Source organism: Hippopotamus amphibius, chromosome 5, assembly GCF_030028045.1.
Source record: "Hippopotamus amphibius kiboko isolate mHipAmp2 chromosome 5, mHipAmp2.hap2, whole genome shotgun sequence".
NCBI classification, from domain to species: Eukaryota; Metazoa; Chordata; class Mammalia; order Artiodactyla; family Hippopotamidae; genus Hippopotamus; species Hippopotamus amphibius.
In genome coordinates, this window is record NC_080190.1 from 117627691 (window position 1) to 117653904 (window position 26214).

At 33.8% G+C, this 26214-nt stretch overlaps 1 protein-coding gene across 11 annotated transcripts in view; it reads right to left on the reverse strand.

The window, feature by feature from the left end:
- The window catches only part of CSPP1 (centrosome and spindle pole associated protein 1), a 195678-nt gene that overhangs the window by 63169 nt on the left and 106295 nt on the right, over positions 1-26214 (reverse strand). For 9 of the 11 annotated variants that reach the window (XR_009053644.1, XM_057734126.1, XM_057734132.1 and 6 more), the window contains 9 exons: positions 25925-26023; positions 24736-25178; positions 16847-16945; positions 15629-15699; positions 8802-8895; positions 6335-6392; positions 4439-4647; positions 2231-2352; positions 1808-1886 (listed from right to left, as the gene is read on the reverse strand). Coding sequence is in view for 10 of the 11 variants with exons in the window: in XM_057734126.1 (XP_057590109.1) it covers positions 1808-1886; positions 2231-2352; positions 4439-4647; positions 6335-6392; positions 8802-8895; positions 15629-15699; positions 16847-16945; positions 24736-25178; positions 25925-26023 (1274 nt within the window). In the remaining variant the exon portion in view is untranslated. The remainder of the gene's footprint in view (positions 1-1807; positions 1887-2230; positions 2353-4438; positions 4648-6334; positions 6393-8801; positions 8896-15628; positions 15700-16846; positions 16946-24735; positions 25179-25924; positions 26024-26214) is intronic. The other 2 variants (XM_057734130.1, XM_057734129.1) reach the window with 1 other exon arrangement.

Here is a 26214-nt window from a genome sequence, read left to right on the forward strand (position 1 = left end):
TATTGCTCAATACTATCATAGCATAAAAAGACAATATACAGAATGGGAGAAAATATTTGCAAATCATATATCTGATAAAGGCTTAATAACCAGAGTATGTAGAGAACTCTTAAAACATAACAACAAAAAAATAAAGTACCTGATTCAAAAATGAGCAAAGGATTTGAAAAGATATTCTCCAAAGATAGACAAATGGCCAAAAAAGCAGACAAAAAGATGCTCAACATCAGTAATCACGGAGAAATGTAAATCAAAACCACAATGAGAGCCACCTCACCCCCATTAGGATGTTTACTAACAAAAAAACCAGAAACTAATAAGTGTTGGTGAGGATGTGGACAAGTTGGATCCCTGTGCACAGTTGGTGGGACTATAAAATGGTACAGCTGCTGTGGAATACAGTATAGTGGTTCTTCAAAAAATTAAAAATAGAATTACCATATGATCCAGCAATTCCACTTCGGAGTATATACCTAAAAGAACTGAAAGCAGAGTCTGGAAGAGATAGCTGTATACCTATATTCACAGTAGCCCATTCGCAATATCTAAAATGTGGGAGCAACCCAAGTAGCCATCGGTGGATGAATGGATAAGAAAATGTGGTATATACATACAATCAAATATTATTCAGCCTTATAAAGGAAGGAAATTCTAGGAACTAAGATCCCACAAGCCATGTGGTGTGGCAAAAAAAAAAAGGGAGGGGGGGCAGCAGGGAGGAAATTCTGACTTAGGTCACAACATGGATGAACCTTGAGAACATTATGGCAAGTTAAAAAAGCCAGACATAAAAGACAAATAGTGTATGATTTCACTTTTATGAGGTACCTAAAGCAGTCAAAATCATAGAAACAGAGAACAGAATATGGTTGCTAGGGGCACAGAGGAGAGGGAATAGTGAATAGGTATAGAGTTTCAGTTTTGCAAGAGGAAGAGAATTCCAGAAATGGATGGTAGTGACAGTTATACAACAATATGAATGTACTTAACATCATTGAACTATACACTAAAAATGCTTAAAAATGATAAATTTTATGTTATATGTATGTTACCATAATAAAAAAAATTGAAAAAGAAATATTAAGATGGTAATACTAAACAGATTTTATATAATCATCAAAATCCTAACTGTCTTTTGGCAGAAATTGAGCACCTGATCCAAAAATTCACGTGGAAATAAATACAAAGGACCTGGTATAGCCAAAACAATGTCGGAAAAGAAAAACAAATTTGGAGAATTCATACTTCTCGATCTCCAAACTTCCACAGAACTACAATAATCAAGTAATAACAACATAAAGATAGACACATAGAACAACTGAATAGAAAGAAAATTCCAAAAAGAGACCCACACAAATATGCCCAACTGTTTTTGACAAATGTGCAAAAGCAATGCTCAGGAAAAATAATCTTGTCAACAAGTGGTGCTGGGAGGAGCTACTGGACACTCATGAAGGAGAAGGAAAACAAAACAAAACACCCTCCTGAAAAACCCAATGACCTTCAATTTAAATCTAACACCTTATGCAAAAAATAACTCAAATGAATCATGAATTTAAATGTAAAACTATAAGTATACACACATGACTTTTCTAATGAAAGAAAGTGAGGTTATTTTTAATTTTTTTAATGTGCTTTCTAGGAAACTGACTTAAAAGCAATACTTTGAACATACTGGTTACATAATAATTGGAAATTAAAATAAGTTATATCTGTCCTGAAGAAAAAAAGACTGCATTGAATAATACAGGTTCTATGGAAGACAAATTAATCCTGAAACAAATTATTATTTTAACTAACCACTTACACAACAGGCTGTGCTGGCTGGTGGGTGACAGGAGCTGTAACATAAGCTGCAGGCTGTACTCCCATCATTCCTGAGCCATCTTAAAAGAAAACACATTTGTTTCAGATTACCCACATCATAACACTTTATCCCTAAAGGAAAAGTCACATACTGAAAATGTTACCTAAGGAAAAAAATCCACATTTCCTTCTGAGTTAAGAGTTAGCACAGAATGATGCAAGAAAACATAAAATAGTTATTTCTTGAATCTAGATAAAAAGGAAATAACTATGAGTTTTAAAACAGCATTTATTAAAATATATGTAATAATATTGGAGTTAAGTAAAGCTGTGCTTTTTCCTCATTTATAATTTTTGCTTGCACAAAAACCAATCTTCCTGATTGAACCACTGGAAAATAATGTTTACCTCATAGATAACTTACAATAGGCAAGACTAGGATCCAAAGTATTCCTGGTCCCATAAAAGTAGTATGCATCATCATAAGGAGTGCGATAGTTGGTAGCCAAAGGTGGTAGCAGGGGAGGTGGAGGCAGAGGTGCAATCCTATATCAAAAGAAAATTGGGAAATTCTTTTCATATTCCATGGCAAATTTTTAAAAAGTCAAGATAATGTTCTCTTACAAAACTCTTACTGAAAATCTAATCGCTGCTTTAGGAAAAGCCACAATCTTGCTTCAATATCTTATAAAAAATTATAACTCAAAAAGCAAAAAACATAAAATTTCAGAATTAAAGGTACAACACTTATTTAATCAATTAATATCTAATTCATCACTATCTGCCAGTATTGAACAAACATGGTCTCTGTCCCTCAGGAATAGTACAGAAATAAACAGCCATTATAGCAAGAGTACAGTAAATGAAACAATACAAGTAGACACAGGGTACTATAGGAACAAGGAATAGGAACATTTAAATCACACAGGGAAGAGAAGAAAAGCATAAGGAAGGCCTTCTAGGAAAGGCAATGCTTCAGCCATGCTGCTAGAGTGAGTTAGTCACAGAGAAGGATACAATATGAAGAAAAGGCAGAGTTACAAAATGAGATTACAAATGTTTCCATCTGACTGGGAGAAAGGTATATTTTTTATCTCTAAAAATGTATTGTTCTTTCAAAGGAACTAAACTATAATGTGAAAAAGAAACTACTTAAATATCAACAGTAAATTTTTGAGTGAATTTTCAGCATTTCATAGTTAAAACTTCTAAAAACCTCTACATCAGCACTTCATTAATGATTAGGAAGTATCTCTGTATTTCCAAGGCAATATTTTCCATTAGTTAAAATGTAAAAGGCAAATTCCTTCAGATGAACAGAAAGAAAAATGATGTATCCTAGATTATTTTCACTTTTGAGTGTATACATTAGATTCTCCCTTGTATACTTCAAAATAATTCTGAAGAGCTGAGAAGGCATTAAAGTTCTCTTTAGTCATGAATATTTTTCACATTTATTAATCATTCAGTGTGTCTAACCTTACTATCCTCACTCCACAGATATATAAACAAAGCAGGTGAAAAATTACTATAAAAGGGAACTGTCAATATCATTAAATCCTAAATTTTTATAGAGATTTATATGAGATTTAATCCTTACAACAACCCTGTAACTGTAGATTTAAAAACATATATATACACACACACAGAGATAAATGTATGTTACTATCCTACTTTTTACAAATGAGAAAATTGAAGTTCAATACAAAATCCAGGCAGTGAAGTCAACCATTTTAATCCCTGAATCAATGCTGAGATCACCATACCATGCTCTGTAATTCCAATCTTGCCTAGTCCTTTCAGTCAGGAAGCCATTAGATGAAACAAACAAAACACCTGATAAATACAGTAAACATGGTCCTACAATCTCTAACAGTAAATAAAAGACAAAACCAAGTCCTACTGAGAGAAAGTATAGCCCAGAAAATATCAATGTTAAAAAGGAAAAAACACCTGCTTAAATGCAATCCTACAATTCATACAGTAACAGCAAGCAAAAATCCTAAGAGAAAAAAGTATAGACCAGAAAATATAAATGTTAACAGGATTTTCTTCATGTTTAATCCAGTATAGCACAATGTCTTTTACCTATGGAAATCAAATCTTTACCCTAATACCTAATACAGGTTTTACAATCGCAACACTTTGTTTCAGGTATTTGAGCTGCATAGCCTCTGAGTAATCAAGCAGAAAGAGTTGAAGGAAACAGAAACTAAAATAAAGTAATATATATAAAACAGTCACATTAGCAACTTTTTCTGCATTAACTGAAGAAAGTATTCAATGTTTGCCAAGTGGAAATTACAAAACTGAAAATGGCTAGGTTTTATATGTTAAAAGATATTAAAAATAGATACTCCAAAATACAACTTAAAACTAAATAATATACTTATGCATTTAAAAAATACTGAAGCATCTTTAAACAATAAGAGAATGTTATAAGGATTTCCCTTGTTTTTATAACAGAGAAAAGATCAGCAATGAAAAATTTCAACAGAAATTATTTGATAAAAGCCATTAATTGTACAAAAATCTCTGAGAGATATAACATTATCTGCTTCAGCAAATCCTTCTAAATATAAAATATGATACCTTACCTAATTCCCAAACACAAAACATTTTAAACAAGCACCTGGGAGGCACCATTTCACCAAGGGTGCTGCTGAGTCCACTGTGCAAATCTTCATTTTGAGATGGGATGGAGTAAACTGATGGGATGGGTGGGACAGATGGGGCTGACAAAGGAGGGAGAGGTGTCTGGAAAGCTACTCTGGGTCTTTCAGGTGGTATTGTCTCTTCAAAGTGTCTTGGTGCCACACTAAACTGCTTTAGTCTATCAGGCTAAAATAGAGAAAAAAAATCTGTTTGTTACATGTAATCATAAATTTAAAGGTGGAAGGGATCTCAAAAGACCCTCTATCCCAGACCACCAGCAGGCACTTAAGTTAGACACAGAATAATAGAATTTTACAGCTCTAAGAGATTTTGAAGATCCAATTCTTATTTCATAAAAGAGGTAACTGAGATTCCATGAAAGATCATAAATCACCTAAGGTTTCACCATTAATAAATAATCAAGCAAAGACTAGAGCCAGATATTAATTCTAAATATGAAACTCTATTATACTACAACACTATGCTGCTTCACTACCCAATTGCCATCAAAGTATTCTAACATCAGAATATTCTCTAGATCAGTATGAGCAAAGGTTTTCTGTAAAGAGCCAGCTAGTATATATATCAGGCTTTGCAGGCCATGTGGTCTCTTCACAACTACTAAAGCAGACCAAAACAATTTGTAAGCAAATGAGCAGGGGTATGCTGCAATAAAACTTTACAAAAATAGGCAGCAACTGGATTTGACCACAGGCTACACTTTGCTAACCTCTGCTCCAGAACATTATTTATGTGTCCTTTTCTAATATACGCACATCGAAAGTAAACCCAAAAGTAATGGTCTATTACATCTAATATTTTTATTTACTCTCATAAAGCAACATGACGCTCTAAAGGTTGTTTCATTTAAATGTAAATAAGATCTGTCAAACACCAAGGTAACTATAAATGTAAGGTTTAACATGCTACCACATCACATTAAAAAGTTCAAGATTTTAAAAGGAAATTTTTGATTATCAAAACTATTTCAAAGATATTTATTGAGAGAGGAAAATATATTCAGTTTTGGAATTTATTCTTTTTTCACAGCATGTTTAATTTCTCAGAAATGATTTCTCAGATTAATCTAAAAGTTTTACTCTATGAGCAGCCAAGAAAGCACACCAGAGGTGATGCTGGTGCAGTACTAAACTTTTTAAAATGAATAATCCACAGGATATATAATTACCATAAAAAAAAGTAAGACAGAAGTTTCCTACAGCTGAGTAATTTTAAGTTGCTGTATTCTTTTTAAGAATGAACTTTTTAACGAAATTAAAGTTTCTTAACCATTAAAGATGAAACAAAACTTGCCTTAGCAAATAAATTCTACCCATCCAACTAAAAAAAAAGTACCTTTTGAGAAGAGTAATAAATTACCACCTCCTTACTCAACTGCAATAATGTGTGTAATTCATTGCAATTATGAAAATTGAAAAATTAAAGTAAAAATAAGCTTATTACCTCTATATTTACATTAAACAAAAATTACTAAAGTGCTTAAAGACTAGAATTAAAGATTTCAGTTCCTTTGGAAATTCCTATAACAAAAATGGTCATGATATAATGAAGAAAAATATTAACATCCACTGTAAATTAAATTAAAATAGTACATGGAATAGTGTGTGTAAATAAAGTAGAAAGGACTATTCTATAAGAAACTTTATAAACGCACACATGAAAAGGAAAAATTCTCTCAGAGAAGTAAACAAGTCAAGAGTTAGGACTTAATGTTTTATAAGAACTGAATTTAGCTTATTACTGTTCAAATTGGTCTACTCTTACATTTTCCCCAATATGTTCTATCTCCACCTGCAATTACATGGCTTATTTGAATGAAAGATTAAACATTAAAGATGGCAGGAATCCCTACCGATTTCTCGGGATCTTGTGCTCCAGAAGCTGCAACCCTGAGATCCAAATCTTTTTCTCTAAACAAAATTAAAGTTTCATATATTAAAAAGTTATAATAAACACTATCAAAATCATAATCATTACTGAAACAAACTTATACACAAAGTCCATGCAATAACATCTCCAAAAACAAATAATTCCTTTAATTGACATTAATTCTGAAAACTAAATTTTCTGATTTGGTGCAAAGTAAACTAGTATTCACATGTAAACTGACTTGGAATAAATATCTCTAAACCAGTGCCTGGGATACTTCAAAGTCTAAGCAATTCACACAGAATAAAGTACAGAAGTAAAACAAAATTTTTACTTAGTGAAACAAATAAAAAACTTCTTTTAAGGTACATACATCTTCAAGTCACAAAAAGGAGGGTAAAAAAATTAAAAAGTAATACAATACTTTCCAATGAAAGTTTTTAAGAAAATGATGTTAAAGATGGCCAATATAAGACAGTAGATATTGGCTTCCTCCAAGACAGAGGAAAAAAAGGCAAAACTAAAAGATCACTGCTGTGTTTCAAATTCTCTAGAACCAAGATATCTATCCCTGATTTTAAACTGGAATTAATATTTCACAGGTATTTCTACATGAAAGATTACAAACTCTGAGAGTTGTATACAATATAAGTACCTGTGAATCTATCATGATTATTTTTTTTTAATCTTTACTGGAGTATAATTGCTTTACAGTATTGTGTCACTTTCTGCTGTACAACAAAGTGAATCAGCCACGTGTATACATATATCCCCATATCCCCTGCCTCTTGAGCCTCCCTCCCTATCTCCCTATCCTACCTCTTTAGCTCTTCACAAAGCATCAAGCTGATCTCCCTGTGCTCTGTAGTAGCTTACCACTAGCCATCTATTTTACATTTGGTAGTATGTATATGTCAATGCTACTCTCTGTGTGCCAGCTTCCCCTCCCCCGCAGTGTCCCCAAGTCCATTCTCTACATCTGCATCTTTATTCCTACCCTGCCACTAGGTTCATCAGTACCATTTTTCTAGATTCCATATATATGTGTTAGTATACAGTATTTTTCTCTTTCTGATTTACTTCACTCTGTATGACAGACTCTAGGTCTATCCACCTCACTATGAATAGGTCAATCTCATTCCTTTTTTATGGCTGAGTAATATTCCATTGTATATATGTGCCACATCTTCTTTATCCATTCATCTGTTGACGGGCATTTAGGTTGCTTCCATGTCCCGCTATTGTAAATAATGCTGCAATGAACACTGTGGTATATGTATCTTTTTGAATTATTGTTTTCTCTGGGTATATGCCCAGGAGTGTGATTGCTGGGTCATAAGGTAGTTCTATTTTTAGGTTTTTAAGGAACCTTCATACTGTTTTCCATAGTGGCTGTATCAATTTACATTCCCACCAACAGTGCAGGAGGGTTCCCTTTTCTCCACACCCTCTCCAGCATTTATTGTTTCTAGATTTTTTGATGATGGCCATTCTGACTGGTGTGAGGTGATACCTCATTGTGGTTTTGATTTACATTTCTCTAATGATTAGTGATGCTGAGCATCTTTTCATGTGTCTGTTGGCCAACTGTATGTCTTCCTTGGAGAAATGTCTTCTGCCCATTTTTGAATTGGGTTGTTTGTTTTTTTGATATTGAGCTGCATGAGCTGCTTGTGTATTTTGGAGATTAATCTTTTGTTAGTTGCTTCATTTACAAATATTTTCTCCCATCCTGAGGGTTGCCTTTTTGTCTTGTTTATGATTTCCTTTGCTGTGCAAAATCTTTTAAGTTTCATTAGGTCCCATTTGTTTATTTTGGTTTTTATTTCCATTATTCTGGGAGACGAGTCAAGAAGGATCTTGCTATGATTTACGTCATAGAGTGTTCTGCCTATATTTTCCTCTAAGAGTTTCATAGTGTCTGGTCTTATATTTAGGTCTTTAATCCATTTTGAGTTTATATTCGTGTATGGTGTTAGGCAGTGTTCTAGTTTCATTCTTTCACACGTAGCTGTCCAGTTTTCCCAGCACCACTATCATGATTATTCTTATATAGCATGTATGTGTATGCTTTTCATTGTTAAAAGACAAAATACTATTATTTTATATTTGCTATTATATATGGGATAACACAGTGGGCATGTAGATAACATTAAATGCTACCCTAAAATTGAAGAAATTAATGAAAGTACACACAAGGCCTATTATAGGATGAACACATAATCTCTTTTGTTACCTATGACAAAGAAAATGAATACCCTCCAAATATCTGATTTATCACCCTGGCTGATTTACAATGTGAAGACTGAAATAGAATGATTTACAAATACAGAATCTTATTAGGAAAAATATCCCATTATTTTTCCATTTAATAGTTACAGTTTCCATGTCACTTTAAATAAATGCATTGAAATTCAAAACATCTCTTTTAAATGCAAACCTTTCATTACCGTCTCTTGTTCTTCTGTTGTTCAGCCATTTGTTCTAAGAGCTCTTGTCTATATTTCTCCTTCCTTCTCTGAATAAGTTCTCGATCTTCACCTCCTAGAAAGTGGTAAGAAAGAAATGCAGTCAAACTCTTAAGCAACACATGTAACCGGAAAGTCAATTTTTTAATCTCCATTTTTAATTATATCAAAGAGTATAATTACTATATATGTAGCAAATATAGAAGGTAAATCATACGCATCATCATCTATTCAATTAGTTTCATAGTTTATGCATAACTACTATGTGTCAAACCCAAGACACATTAATCCTTTCCAAACTTCATCAGTCATAAACCTTCTTAAATAAGATAATACCCTAATTCCTACCCCCAATTTCCAAAAATCAGGATAACATCTCCACTAATATCTCCCACAAGCCCCTTAAATTTAACAAGTGTGTTCAAAATGAACATCTCAAAGCAACTGCCCCTCTTTGTTTTCTGTTAATAGCATAATAATCAAGCCTCAAAACCTCACTATAACTTTGATGTCTCATCCTTTCTTATTTACTTCATGTGAGGAGCCTCTTCTCTATTCTCATGGCCATCAGCCTTGGATAGCAACTCTCTACGTTTTACCTGAATTGCAGCAATAACCTTTCAACTAGTCTCTGGAACTCCTCCCCTCTCTACTCCAATACATCCAGCACACTTATGTAAGATAATCTGTCTTAAAATACAACACTAATCATGATGGCACCCTGCTCAAAAACCTTCAATGGTTGCCTCAATTCTACAGAAAAAAATATATAAACCTCTCACTCTGGTATCACTTACATGAAAATCTAGTCATGCAAGCATCCTGGATCCACAGAAAATTATTATTATTGCATGTTAATCACACAAATAACCTCTTAATCTAGATATGCAACATCTGGAACACTACAAAAATCACAGGATATCCAAAATGCAACTAAACCAGAAATTTCTCTACTACCGTATTAGCCTCCCAACCATCAGTTGAACATATAGCATCTGAGTTTGTCCATTGAGCACAGATGTCAGCAACAGTGAAGCTCCCATAGGGTAACATAAATTATGTTAAGGTTAATAATAATGTTTTACAATCAAAGTAGATATATCCATTCTGCTTCTGATCATGACAGAGTTAAAAAGCACAAAACTCAGCCTCCCTCCATTAAAAAAATAATAAAACTAGGCAAAATATATAAAATAACTGTTTTTCAGACACTGGACAATAGGTAGCACACAACTGTAATACCTGAGAGAAGGTAAATAAATGAGGTGAGCCCTTCAAGCACCCGTTTCTGCCTGCACGCAATCTCCATGGGTACAGGGAGGGAAAAATCCAAACAAAGCTGGGAAACTATGTTCAACTGGACAGGTAAAGATCAAAATTCACGACAGTTAAAGTGGCTAGAAATTTAGGGCAAAGATTCAAAAAGAAGTGTAAAAAGAGCTTTAGAAATCTGTAAAGGGGTTCCTTCAGAATTTACTGTGTACTAGTCTGTCTATGCAGAGTGAAATTCCATTAGGCTGGGCAAAAAATTATGGAGGACACATAAACTGAATTCTCAGACCTCCTCAAAGTAGAGTGAAATTTTAAGCAGCAACCAACTCGACTGGAGTTCTCAATGATCCTCTAAGGGTATTCAGAGAAGAGCCCGAGAAAGGTCACTCTGTAGCAGTAAGGCTGAACAATCTTCCTGGAAGGAAGGCTACTCTAGATGTCGCAGCTAAGTTTAAAATAAGGCCTCTAAAAGACTGGTCCTTAAGTAACAGAAAAACTTGACTATAATAGGCAAAATTCTAAGACAGATCCTATGTTCCCTGCCTTCTCGTGCTGACTCCCTGTATAAACCTCCCCACTGTGTGAGGGTAGGACCTATGACTTGCTTCTAGCCAATGAACATGGGAAAGATGAAAGGAATCTGCAGATATATGTAATTAAGGCACCAAATCAATTTTGAATTAATCGAAAAGGAGATTATCTTGGGTGGGTCTAATATAATCAGATAAAAGCCCTCACTGAGTTTAGACGTTCTCCTTGCTGGCAGGATAGAACAAGCAGCCTTGGTGAGGAAGCCCATGGGGCAAGAAAGAGCAGATGGCCTCCAGGAACTGAGGGCAGTCTCCAGCAGATATCCAGTAAGAAGCCAGGACCCTTAGTAATACAGGCACAAGGAAATGGATTTAGCCAAAAACATGCATGGACTTCTTCCCTTATAAGCCTCCAGATGAAAAACAGCCTGGCTGAAACCTTGACTATAGCCTTATGAGATCCTGACCAAAGGACCCAACAAAATTCATGATCCACAGAAATTCAGATAATGTGTGATGTTTTTGAGCCGCTAAATTTGTGCTAATCTGTGATCCAGCAATAGAAAATCAATGCAGTGACCAATAACCATTAGAAAAGTTAAATCAACTGAAAAAAAAAAATCACATGAAGAACAGAGATGATGGAACAACAAAGATGTTAAAATAACTACCATAACTATGCCCTAATATTTAAATGAAAATAGTAATATAATGAGGAGAAAATGGAAACTAATATAAAGAACCAAATGGGGAGTCCTACTTCTGCTTAGAAAGTAGAAAGCCACAAGAGAACATTGCTCATACCCTACAATGGGAAAAAGCTCAATCATCTACAAAATCATAACTTTTAAAAATCCCATTAGGGAATTCCCTGGCGGTCCAATGCTTAAGACTCCGCACGCCCAATGCAGGGGGCACAAGTTCGAGCCCAAGTCCAGGAACTAAGATCCTGCATGCTGCATAGTGCAGCCATAAATAAATAAACAAACAAACATACTTAAAAAGTCCATCAGAGAGCTAAGGTTATAAGCAACCAGGTAAACTGAATTCCAAAGGGTATAAAAACCAATCCATAGAAAGATGGGACAACCCAAGTGTTTTACCTTTACCACAATACAGAGAAACAGGCAGCTACCTTAAAAGTAGGTAAAAAGAAAATAACTGAAATGCTAATGAATTCTTAAAGGTTTTATGTGGCCTGGAATAGCAATGCAGATTCTCTGAAAGCCCCAGACACAAGGGGAATCTGCACTCACCAGATGCTTATGAGAGACCAAAGACAGGGCAATGCAAGACACCTGAAAGACACCATTTTTTTTTTTTTACAAGTTTTTATGCAGAAGTATTTTATTTTTTTAGCTCTTGATTGGAATATAATTGCTTTATACTCTTGTACCAGCTTTTGAGGTACACCAAAGTGAAACAGCTGTATTTATATATATATCCCCATATCCCCTCCCTCCCACGATTCCGCCTCCCACCCTCCCTGTCCTGGCCCTCTAAGGCATCACCCGTCATTGAGTTGATCTCCCTTTGTTATACAGCAACTTCCCACTGGCTATATATTTAACAGATGGTAGTGCATATATGTCTATGCTACTCTCTCACTTCATCCCAGCTTTCCCTTTGCGCCAGCCCCGCCCCAACCCCGTGTCCTCCAGTCCATTCTCTGCATCTGCATCCTTATTCTTGCCCTGTCACTGGCTTCATCAGTACCATTTTTTTTTAGATTCCATATATATGAGTTAGCATACGGTATTTGTTTTTCTCTTTCTGGCTTACTTCACTCTGTATGACAGACTCTAGGTCTATCCACCTCATTACATATAGCTCCATTTCATTCCTTCTTATGGCTGAGTAATATTTCATTGTATATATGGGCCACATCTTCTTTATTCATTCATCTGGTGATGGGCATTTAGGTTGCTTCCATGTCCTGGCTATTGTAAATAGTGCTGCAATGAACATTGTGGTATATGTATCTTTTTGAATTATTGTTTTCTCTGGGTATATGCCCAATAGTGGGATTACTGGATCATATGGTAGTTCTATTTTTAGTTTTTTAAGGAACCTCCAAACTGTTTTCCATAGTGGCTGTACCAACTTACATTCCCACCAACAGTGAAGGAGACTTCCCTTTTTGCCACACCCTCTCCAATATTTGTTGTTTCTAGATTTTTTGATGATGGCCATTCTGACCTGTGTGAGGTGATACCTCATCATGACTTTGACTTGCATTTCTCTAATGATTAGTGATGTTGAGCATCTTTTCATGTGTTTGCTGGCCATCTGTATGTCTTCTTTGGAGAAATGTCTATTTAGGTCTTCCGCTCATTTGTGGATTGGGTTATTTGCTTTTTGGTATTAAGCTGCATGAGCTGCTTGTATATTTTGGAGATTAATCCTTTGAGAAAGACACCATTCTGAGGCAAAACAAACAAACAAAAAGAACACTGCCCACATTCCAGACTCTTCTCTCACATAAAGCAATCTATTGTTTGAAGAGCAGAAAACCTTGGACCCAGCTTTCTGCACTCACACCAAACAAAGGTCTACTACTGTCAGGGGAGGAGCAGGAAATTCTCACATATAAGATCCTCCACAGACATAAAACAGAGTCTGGCTACCACTCTGAGGAGGGACAGGAACACTGAGAAAGTCTCATTTCTGAGAACTAAATCCACAGGGCCAGCTATGCAACAAGGAACAAGCTACAACAATCTACTGATGAGGAAGGAAAAGTGTGGTGAGAGAGACACCCTCTCTGTCAGGGGCGTGTAGGTCTTGCTGAAAACTGAGGTAGGTTCAGGAACACTAACAAAATCCCTCCAGGCCCCACACTAAGAAAAAGATAGTCAGAGAATTTAACACTTCTCTCTAAACAAATGGTAGAAGAACAGTTAAAAATCATTAAAGATGTACAAGACGCGAACATCACTATCAACCATTTGCTTAACTGACATTTATAAACCACTACACTCAACAACCACACAATGCATATTCTTTTAAGTACACACTAAACATTCACCAAAACAGACTATATTCTGAGCCATTTTTTAAAATTTTATTTTAAATATCCAAATTGGGGGCTTCCCTGGTGGCGCGGTGGTTAAGAATCTGCCTGCCAATGTAGGGGACATGGGTTCGAGCCCTGCTCCAGGAAGATCCCACATGCCACAGAGCAACTAAGCCTGTGTGCCACAGGATTGAGCCTCCGCTTTATGGCCCATGAGCCACAACTACTGAGCCCATGTGATGCAACTACTGAAGCCCACGTGCCTAGAGCCCATGCTCCTCAACAAAAGAAGCCACAGCAATGAGTCCACGCACCACAATGAAGAGTAGCCCCCACTCACCACAACTAAAAGAAAGCACACACAGCAAAAAAGACCAAACACAGCCAAATAAATAAATAAATAAATAAATTTATTTATTTATTTAAAAAAAATATCCAAATTGGAAATAATTGAAATTTACAAATTTTCTCAGACTGTAAGGGAATTAAACAAGCAGTCAATGACAAAAAGACAGCAGGAAAATCCCAAATATTTGGAAATTTTAAAACATACCTCTAAAGGACTCTATTTTAAACCCCATAATATATTATTTTTGCTCTCAGCAGTCAACTGTCCTAATTCTTTACATAAAGTAAAAGGCTCCAAACAAGATCCTTGGGACTAAATTATAGGCAGACACATTTCAGCACAACTGAAATGAGAATACTGCAACAACCAGAGCCACCTGAAGTTTGGACTGTGCTGCCTCTGGTGAAAGTAAGTTCTCTAAAGGGACACACAAAAATAGGCTGGGGAGAAAAGATAAAATCGTGAGATAAAGCACTGAATTAATGAGTTTAATAGTCTATTCCAAACATTAGAGTCTATTATCAAATATTAATCTATAATTCATGGATTGCATTAATGATAAATTCATGCCATTCATCTTTAAAATTTCAGGGTAGAGTAATCTACGCTGATAATTTATCACGGTAGATTACTCTCTAAAATTATTACACTGATAAAATTGTCAGTGGGTTCTCAACACAGAAAGCCATTTCTTCAATTTTTATCATGTTTAACAAAATACATCATAAGAAGGAAATCCTTACTCTGACTTATTGATAGGTTAAATTGGTCAATTCTCATTTAAAGACATTACACTAGAATAAAACTCTAGGTGTTATGTCATTTTTCTCATAATAGCTATTTCAAGGAAACAAAACTCTGAGAATATCATGCAATTATACATCTCTAAGCCAAAAATTAAATTACTGACTGCTTTTAGGTTGAATGAACCTAAATGCTTATCCAATTTCTTCACATAGTTCACTGAAACCAAATTTTGGGCAACTTTTTCTAATAATTTTATACGAAGAACAGACCACTTTTCTACTTAAAGTTACACACAGGAAACATGCTTTCTTCACACTATTTCTGAAATTAAATGTGACAAGTTAATATACCAAATCAACACACTTATCTTAAGCAATGACCTTTCATTTCTGACAAAACAAATAGAAAATCTGGATTATGATCATTATTTGAACAAAACACATTCTCAGAAACTATATGGAAAGAGCATGGGAAAGGATGTTTATCAAAGGATAAAAAGGTTTAGTTCAGGGGAACTGAACTAAAATCTAAGGCAGTTTTGTGCTGGCTAAAGAAGAAAAAGAATGAAGAGAAAAACTATCAAATATAAAATAGAATATAAGAAATAGCCCTAGTATGACAAAATGAAATATGAATTTAAAAGATTTTATTGAAATTAGTATTTATTTATCAATGGAAAGTTCATCACTATATAAAAGTTATTTAGCTTTAAAATTATACACAGAGCTATAAAATACATGTTAAATGTTTAGCATAGTGCCTATCAAAGTAAGCACTAGAGAAATGTTTTCTATTATTAGTAAGAGTAGTATTAATTACAACACTGAGTTCTCACTAAAGACCCTTTTTTAAACACTCCACAAAAGTCTAATGAACTGGAGGTTTTTGTACATACCAAAGAGCATCCCTGCAAAAGGACTACACATCTCTCTGTTAGTAGGTTTGGATGGTTCATTGTCTTGAGCGCTGAAAACAGAAAAAAAAAGAATTGAAACCCAAATAATTTTCAGGAAACAAAAATTCAGAGTGAAATGTAGGTATGAGTTAATGGCCTTTCAAAGTACTATGGATACTATAACAGTTGTTACATGTTTTTAAAGTTAAGGTAAAATCATGGCATTTTATCTCTTTGTACAGTGGGACCCCAATGCACTCAGGCTCTAGAATTATGTGACCTTTTTCTTCAGTCAACTTCACTGACTCTATAGATTCCCAATAAAACCCTTTTTCATAAGAACAGTTACCCCCATATGAAAATGAATATAAGCACATATAAATAAATCCTAAAGAAGAAGAGAAGGATGATATCTATGAAAAGATACTTTTAAAAGAAGATCATCTCTAAAAAACACCTTCCTTGAAAGATAGAAACAAGGGGGAAAATAAAAGACAACTCTCTCAAAGAAAATTTAATTAGACTCAAATAGAAAATTCTCTATCTCAAGCATTTTTATGTATTACTTTTCTTCAAAGAAAATAGACACCTTTCCTGACACATGACAATATTATCTTCATTATGCACTGTAAATTCGGAACCATTTATCCTTATGTACAATACAAGAAAGCCACCAAAATGACAAAAACTACAGAAAGAGAACATGAATAAAAAATGCATATAATTTCCTTTTTTCAACATGACACAATTATGTATGAGCACTAATTTTACAAAGTAATCATAAAAATTATCTATTCAATATGCTGAAAGTCAAAAACAAAGTTTTAAAAAGAAAATTCATATTACAAGAACATTTTCAATTTATTTCGTTACATCACCTCTATAACTCCAAGATATTTTAAACTGATTTTTAGTCCATTAAATTAAAGCTTATTTCTCCTTTTATTAGTTCAAACAAATTTACATACTTTATAATGATAGGGACTCAGAACACCTTGGCACACTTTATAATTAAAATTTGCTCTTCAAAAGAATGCTGTAAAGTACCATAAAATTTCATTTAACACAACTCTCCCCAACCCCTTTTCTCTAATTGCTTTCTCACTAATAAGGAAGGCTGTCAACATACTATACCTTTCTAGTTTTCCAGCAAGCCAGTTTTAGCAGTTGCTGTTTTACAGTATGACTGAAGGGCAGATTTTACATTACATACTATACCTTTGATTTCCAGCAGATGAAATTCGTATGTTTGACTGTTCTGTGACATCACCACCATACTCCATAGGAGGCACATTCCCTCGTCTGTTCCCGTACATCCTTAAAAACACATTAGCTTATAGAGCTTGTTCCACAGACAGTGGACTTGTCTTATCTCTCTTTGGTATTTTTACATTTGGCGTTGGAAATATTAAAGGGAACAAAGCGTTATAATGAAGTCTTACTGTAGACACATTCTGAAATTAATTCAAATGATATTTGACTAAAGTATGATCTGCTGGTTAAAAAGAGACACTAAGTTTAGATTCAACAGTCTTTAAAGTGAAGGGAAGTGGTTATAAATTACTTCCATATAACTTCTAGAAATTTTTAATATCAAAACTGTGCAGATACTAATAAGACTTTTTTATTATTCACTTATTCAAAGAATTGTTACTAAGCACCAACTACATGCCAAGTACTACTCTAGGCACTGGGTAGGTGGACACGGTCCTGGCCCTCATGAAGATAATAGTCAAATTTCAAAATGAGATCTTTTTTTAATCAGAATTCATAGAATCTGGGAATTACTTCACTGCATATACAAACCTTTTTAACTTAAAAATACAGCAGCAGTCTTACCATTAAATTAAATCAAATGTAGCAAGCCACAACATTTGTTAACACTGTAAATCACATGAAATACTAAATATTAGCAACAGGTGAATAGAGAACATTATAAACAAATAGGCTGATATGTGGGTAGAAAATGATTAGTTCACTTCACTCACAAGGTTATGAACAACAAAAAGAAAGACTAGAATTTTTTTATTTTCTTAAGAATCCTTTTCATAAAATAACCTTTAAACGTTTTTCAATTAATCTTTTTTTTTTCCACTTGGCAAACATGGAAAATTTAGCTTAATTTCTCATACCAGAGAAACCAAGATGACTTTTCACACCAACATTTGTCAGCATCCATGAAAATCAGCATTTCATAAGTCATATTTCTCTGCATGGCTGTTAACAAACTATATTGTCTCTCAGGAGGTAAGAAATATGGCTGTTAAAGTATTATTCAATATTTTAGGTGAATTTGATTATCACATTAAGAAAAATAGCAATTTTTAGAAGAAAAGGAACTTATCACTCTCCAAAGAGCCAGCATATAAAATACTGTTTCCATCACACATTATCACCTGTGGAGAAAAGACTGCTCAGAACTGTAACCTTAACAATATATGATGTATGGCATGACAGATAAATGGCTTCCATGTTTTATCCATATCTAAAACAGAATCCTCCCCAATCCCTTTCAAAAAAGAATTTCAAATTGACTTCAATTTATCAAAACACAGCTGATTTTATATCTAAAGCCTAAGTGCTCAAATCTCTCTTTTAAATTGACACATCAGTTTAGTGTCATTTCTTATTTCTACCACTTAAAGAACAAGTAAATATAAAATTAAACTCAAATTTGTAATTAACAATGCCAGGCAACCAGATTTATTTATACTGCATCTATATAAATACACATGTGCAGAAAAGAGTAAATAGAGCAAGCCTGAGATTGCCTACCCTTAGAAAGGCCTGTTTGCAAGACTGACCCTTAGCTGCCACCTGGGAACATAGCTTTTGGGAGGGGTCCACCATTCTCAGAACTGGTAAGAGTGACCTACTGTGCCTAAACTGTTTGTACAAGCAGTAGAGTTTTTACTGAACACCTGCTTTCCTTCAGGGAGTCCAGAATTTTGGCACATGCTAGGAAAAGGATGCTTATATGACCAGCCCCCAGTAATAACATTGGGCACTGAGTTTCTAATGTGCTTTCCTGGTAGGCAACACTTCACCCATGACATCACAATTCGATACTGGAGGAGTGAAGCATGTCCTGTGTGACTCCATTGGCAGGGAACTCTTGGGAGCTTGTACCTGGTTTCCTTCAGACTTTGTCCCATGCACCTTTTTCCTTTGCTGATTTTTTGTATTCTTTCACTGTTAAACCACAGCCATGAACATAACTATATACACAAAGTCCTGTGAGTCCTTCTAGTGAATCACAAAACCTGGGGGTGGTCTTACAAAAACCCACTACATAACAGACAAAAGTGAATTTGTTAATGTGATAAAGTGGTGCATATACCAATGAAAGTTTTCAAATATAGAGACATTTGAAGTTACACATTTTTAAAAACATAACTTGGGATTAAATCAGAATTAACCAGAATTGAAGGCTACTGAGATACACAAAAATTCTAAAGTTTATCAAAGAGTCTGTGGCTTCCTGTATTTTCAGTTGTCTAAAACAACATTTGGACTTGCAATTCTAGCTTACCATTGTAAATGCGATATCCAAAGCATTTACACTGTTTCACAGGTTCTTCAGTATAAATAGATATATCTTAATAAAGCAAGCACTGTAAGTGCAAAAAGTCATTTTCAAAGATCATTCTAAATTAAAAAATTTAAGAAATGATTTTATGTATGCATAAGGTCAAGGTGTCTTTGCTTAATTTAATTCTACATTAAAACCACAAAGATTTCCTAATGAACAGATCATATGGAAGATACTTTAAGGTATACCTTTCACTAAAGAAAAAAAATTAACAAAATTATAAAAGTCCCCTCTATCACTTATAATCATAATAAAATCAAGACTGGAGAAATGTTTAAGAAGCCAAAAAAGAACAAAGATATGCATTTCACTAAAAAGAATAAAATAAAATCTTAAGATATCCTATGCAATTTTATGAAATGAGTGATGATATGATTGTGCTTACTTTGTTAAATTAAGGAAAAATTACTAATGTAAGACCTTAAACAAAAAACCTAGAAGGTAAACTAATAAGCCGTGAAGTCAAGTTGTAGTTTGGAAAGTTAACCACCTTACTTCTTTTAAAATGTCCCTATAATTATAATGGAATTTCCTTTATTTATTGAACTTTCATATTTCTAATAAATTTAGCATTTAATCACTCTTCACTAACCCAGTTAGTTCTCTTTAACTGCTTTTATGATGATCTTACAATTTATTTTAGAAACCTTTATTGAAGCAAATGAGGTCCTCTCTGAAGATGCAGGAACTGGTGAGAGCCAGCAGTAGTTTCACCATTTCCATCTTCTTATCTCTTCAGCCCTCTCAACATCAAGGGGTAGGGACTGACAGACGATAATATCCGCAAGTGATGAACTCACTAAGCATCTAAGAACAGCCTAATTCTAATCAAATCCAGGGGTTCGGTTTAGGGCCAGTTTGTCTCAGAGAAGTTCTTTCTGTTTAGCTATAGCTTGAGAGCCACTACCACATTAAAACTATTCCTGTGACCCAGAACTAATCTAAATATTCTATGGCCTTCAATCCATAGCTTCACTTACCACACCTTAATCCAGTTTTTTTGTTTGTTTTTTCACAAAGGGACAGACTTCATAAAGGAAAGAATTAATTTCCTTTGACATATCAAATCAGATTTGACTGAGGGAATAAAATAAATGTAAAATAGTTTCATCATCCTACCATCAAAAAAAAGTTAAAGCTATGTTAAATGGAAAAAGCTTTTTCTATTTCCTTGAAGACACAGGTCAGTAATTCTAGTTAATTAGATTCAAATCTCAATGCCCAAAGAAACCAGGTATAGGCTAGAGGCCAAGTTTACTCTAAAACTTAACATGTGTTTATCTTTAAAAAAAAAGAAAATTACTCTCTTACAGAAAAAAAGGAAGTTGTTTAAAACCACTGATATTTTCATCTAATTTAGATGTGAATGAGCAACTTCCAAATGATAATAAATAACTTATCTTTTTTGTTAATAAACCACAGAATCAAAAAAACTACTTCAGAAATAAATTTACGTTTACACTATCAAGAATGACATATTATAAAAATAAAAAATTTACCATCTTTTGGTCCTGACACAACTCACAGGGAGAAAGAATCAAATTCCTCCTAACTTAAAAGAAATCACCTAATTTATAATGGTTACATCACCTGTTTTCACATCAAAAATTTCTCTAATGTGAATGAACTCTGCTACTGGGGTACTCTCGACTAAAGAAGTTAAAAGAAAACTACTGAGCTCTTAAATGTTGGTCACCATTTTTCTCATAGTTTTCTCTTCTTTTCCAATTTGTATATTTACTTTAATTCAATAACAGTGTTTTTCTAATATTGATCCCATCTTTAAAGTGGGGAAAATAATTAATATAAAAATGGCCCTTTCAAAGATAAATAAAAAAGTAACTACTATAAGAAAAAAAGTAATATCAAGTTAAATAACTCATGTTCTAATAAGCCATTTCTCCTTATTTATATCTTACATATTAAGCATGCACACTTCTTAGAATGGCTCACTAAGTAAGCAAGCACTCAATCTATTGAGTCAGATTCTAACTCTATCTCAGATTCTAATTTCAGATGGAGTGTAATTTCAGAATTTTGTTAAATAACTATCAAGGTTACAAACTAACAGATATCAAGAGTTAAACAGAATGAAAGTGCTAACTGCATTAATCACATAAAAACTAAAAACACAGCATTTTGAAGGCTAAAAATTTCTTTTACTCATTAACATTGGTTATAAAGTAAAACATAGTAAGGTAATGTATTAACTTCTGCAGCTCGAGTTAATAAAGACTAGGATGACTATCGTTTTTAAAAGCATTAAATTTCAAAGTACTGTAAGACACTATTATATTCAACTGCAGGAAGCTCCTAAAACATTATAAATGTACTTAAATTGGCAAATATGTATTAAGCATGCATACGTGCGTGCACACGCACACAGAATGCAACTGTTAAGCTAAATACTAACCATTTTGTTGACTATGTATTTTAAAACACTGCCAGTGATTAACGATTGGTTAAGGAAAGTAAAATCATTCCTGGGCTTTATCTTTCCCACAATTAAAGTGGGGAAAATATTTCATTAATAAACACATAGGGACTTCCCTGGTGGCACAGTGGTTAAGAAGCTGCCTGACAATGCAAGAGACACGGGTTTGAGCCCTGGGCCAGGAAGATTCCACATGCCAAGGAGCAACTAAGCTCGTTCACCACAACTACTGAGCCTGCACTCTAGAGACCACAAGCCACAACTACTGAGCCCACATGCTACAACTACTGAAGCCCACATGCCTAGAGCCTATGCTCCGCAACAAGAGAGGCCACTGCAATGAGAAGGCTGCACACCGCAATGAAGAGTAGCCCCTGCTCACCGCAACTAGAGAAAGCCCGTGCACAGCAACAAAGACCCAATGCAGACAAAAATAAATAATTAAATACATAATGGTATATGGAAAAGTTTATAGGGTAATTAGAAAAGAACTGAGACCAAAAACCTAAAAATCAAAAATTACTAAAAATCAAAACTAGAATTCATCACATGTTGACTATTAGAAGGAAAAAAGAGAACGCGGGAAATTTAGACAAATGAATTTTCTAATTCTCACCATCAGTTGTAATTATGTTTTGTCAAGAACTTCTCGTTAAGATTACAATATATAGTCAGCCCTCCATACCTGTGGGTTCTGCAACCGTGGATTCAATCAATTTCAGATAGAAAATATTTGGGGGGAAAAAAATTCCAGAAAGTTCCAAAAGGCAAAATTTGAATTTCCTACACACAGGTAACTATTTATCAATATATAGCACTTACAACTATTTACATAGCATTTACATTAGATTATATACGGGATTGGTCAAAAAATTCATTCAGGTTTTTCCATAACATCTTTTTGGCCAACCCATATTATAAGCAAAGTAGAGATGATTTAAAGCATAAGAGAGATTACATACAAACACTACACTATTTTACATAAGGGACATGAACATCCAAAGATTTTGATACCCGTGAGGGGTCCTGGAATCAATCTCCCTTAGATATCAAGGAACAACTGTTCTAAGAATAGTTAAAGCAAGAGATCAAATGAAGTTACACATTTCTTTAGTTTCAAAAATTTCACTAACAAGTAGAGTCGTTTTTCCTAGCAACCACTCTGACCACTAAATAAATTTAATTAATGCTCAATGTGAAAGCTTCTCTTTTTTGCTGGAAATAAGAAATCTACAAATCTGAAATACAGAAATTCAATTTTAACTTCAACTGCCATTGAGACACATGTGGAAAAACCTTACATTTAGAGATGTAAGAATTTACACATTAACAAAATGTATAATAGTGATTTACATTTTTAAGCAATATTGTTAAAAACATTAAAATGTGTAACAGGAACTATTCTCACTCATCTACATATTTAATCTGTTCTAAAACTACTACTTGGGGAAGATTACATATAGAAAGAGTCCATTTCGTTCATGGGATACATAAGAGAATAAGATCGTTCTCAAATAATCAGGCTGAAATTAATTTGTTAGTTCACGTGTAAGATTATCACAGGGTATAATTACAAAAATAACAGATTAAAATATATTAAAAACAAAGCAGCAACCATCATAATAAGTTTTTTGAAATTCCAAACTTAAAAGGTATGCATTACATTACACTCTAAAGGTAAACTGACACCATAAGAAAAAAAAGTTCTCATGTACAAATAAGGCAATATCAAAAGTCCAAGAATATCTGTATTTCCCCAACTGAGACGTCTTGTAGTTCAGGCAGCCTTTGACTAACTCCAGATACAAACATTTTCAAACATAACACATTATAGAATTTGGAGCATTTTCTGAAGGACAATTAGATCCAAATCAGAAATAAACTATAATTGGCATTACAAAATTCTAATCCTTCACTCCAATTACCTAAATAAGGGTGAATATTAAAAAGGCTGGATGAGCAGGACGTAATAACTATAGAATAAAGAGTAGATGATGAACTACAAAGGCTGTGTAGGATTATTAATAATTAGAATAATGAATATGTAGCATTATGTCTCAGAAAATTTTTTAAAATACTAAAATAATCTATTTGGATTAAGAAATGAAACAGGTCCCATGAACTGATCAACATTTACATTTAATCCCAACAGGTAATCTAGTCAATGAAAATATCAGATCCTACCACATTTCTATCTCCAAATCAAAAGTTAGATTAAAATACAGCAAGTTTTAAGTATTAAGACAAATGACTAAACTAGCACAACAGTGTAAAGCTATTATATATTATACACAATAAAGATTGAAAAAAAAAAAAAAGACAAATGACAAGACCCCATTGCAGCAATTAATAAATTATAATCACAGAAACAACATCCAAAGGAACTGAAAAGCATCTAAAAATCTGATCAAAAAAAACTTAGCGCCATTTTACTTAAAGAAATGTTCAATAACTTAAAAACAAGTTGATAAAAGTACTTATTAAGAGCATAGAAACATTAAAGGAATAAACTATATTTCATCTATTTTAAGGTGTCTTTTTTCCCCACATCTTAACATCTGAAACTGGGATAGCCCTGGACCTGGTTGTAAGTCAAGTATTGCAGGGAGAAGCTATTTTTCTCCTGCCAGTCACCTAGGGGCACTATGGATATGAGATAACTCTGAAGTCTCGCCTCAGGTTGTTTTGTACAATACTGGCAGCATGAATTCAGACTGAAAACCTGAATCAGTACTGGCTTATAGTTCAAATTCTCAGGGAAGTTCTTTTTTACTCCCTCCACTCAGTGCCAAGGTTGAGAAGTGGAAGTTTCTTTTCTGTCCTCTTCTGTAGGAAAGTTCATTTCCCATTTAATTTTATATAAAGATTGTAGCCTTTCAGTGTCCCAGCTTTTTAATGGGGTCCCTTTCTCCCCATCTTGGGTTGTTTTCTTTGTCCCTTCAGTAGCACATAAAATTATGTTGTAACTTAAAACTGACAGCATCCTAGAATTAATCAGATACGTAAATCAAATGAAACTGCATCTCCCTAACAACAGTAATATTACGCAAATAAAGAAAATAAAAATGAAGTTGTAAATACCTGTCATTTGTATACACTCTCAAAAGTCTTCTATCAAAATCACTTTCATATCTAAACCTCTCGTCCATTTCTTCACTTACTTCAGGATCTTGGCCTGGTCTATAATACTGTTTATCAAAAGTATGATCCTCGTTAAACCTGTGAAATCTTCTATCTGGAATGTCAGTTTTGCTGACAAACCTTTGATGTTTTTTATCGGAAATGCCCACTTCTTCATTAGTTTTTTTAATGATTCTTCTATTATTCCTTAATTCAATTTCATCATCTAGTTTTCGGTATCTGTCCTCTTCTAGCCGTCTTTGGTTTAGAAGCTCTTCATACGCCTCTGAAGGAGTTAAGACATCTTTCCTAGGACCCTCTGAATTTTCGCAAGATGACTGTATTTGTGAAGGTAAGTCAGGTTTAACTTGACTGATAGGTTTTTTACTTCTTTGATTCTTGTGCTGGTCAATTAAAAAAGAAAAAAAGAAGAAAAAGATCTTAATGAGATGCTATTTCTTAAAAGGTAATTAAATTCTCAAATGATACTTAATCTATTTACCATCTCAACTCCAAGGCTTAATCACCCATAAGAAATAGCTTATCTTTAGGAAAAAACCTTCAAGGAAGTGTTATTCTTTAATAAAACTTAAAAATACCAAATAAATAGGCAACATAATATGGATAGATGGCTACAAAAAGGGAGGATAAACTATTCCAGGGAGATATTAGGCACATTTTGACAGTTAAATATTGCTTCAAAATATTTCAAATTAAATTCCTTCTCAACACAAAGAATATAGAAGGTAGTAAATTTTGACCCTAGGAACATCAACCACAGTGAAATCTGGGTTTAAACACACACACACACACACACACACACACACACACACAGAGCTAAAAATTCTCAATATAAAAATTGACATTTAAAAAAATCATTAAAAAACAAAAAATAAACATCACTTAAATCTCTAAAATTAAATCTCCTCCATGAAGTTAAAGTTAAAAAGTAGGGTAAGATCTTCAATATGAGATAAAACCATCTACAAAATTAAATATTTAAATGTCCTGTGTTTGGTTCAATTTGGCTTAACTTTTTAAATATTTATATAAAAATTAAGTGAAATGTCTAATCATATAAAAATATTTTCAAGTAAGTACAAATATTCAACCTGCAGTGTTAAAGATTTACTTTAAAAACAAAACCTACCTCAGCACTCCTTTCTACCTGTCTGAACTTTTCAATGGATTCTTCCTTATCCCTGAGAAACTGATTGTATTCTTTGTTGCGTTCAAGTTTCAACCTTTCCTTAAAACAGAAAACCAAAAGGCAACGTTACTCCAATAACAGGAAAAAGTACCTAATGTCAAATCAGACTCATACAAATCAGAGATCTTACCCAAAATCAAACCTTACTAATAATTTCAAGGACAGAAGTAGTTGTAAGGCACAGAAGAAGCAGGAAGAGGTCCGAGACCACCAATGCAATTCCCCACTTC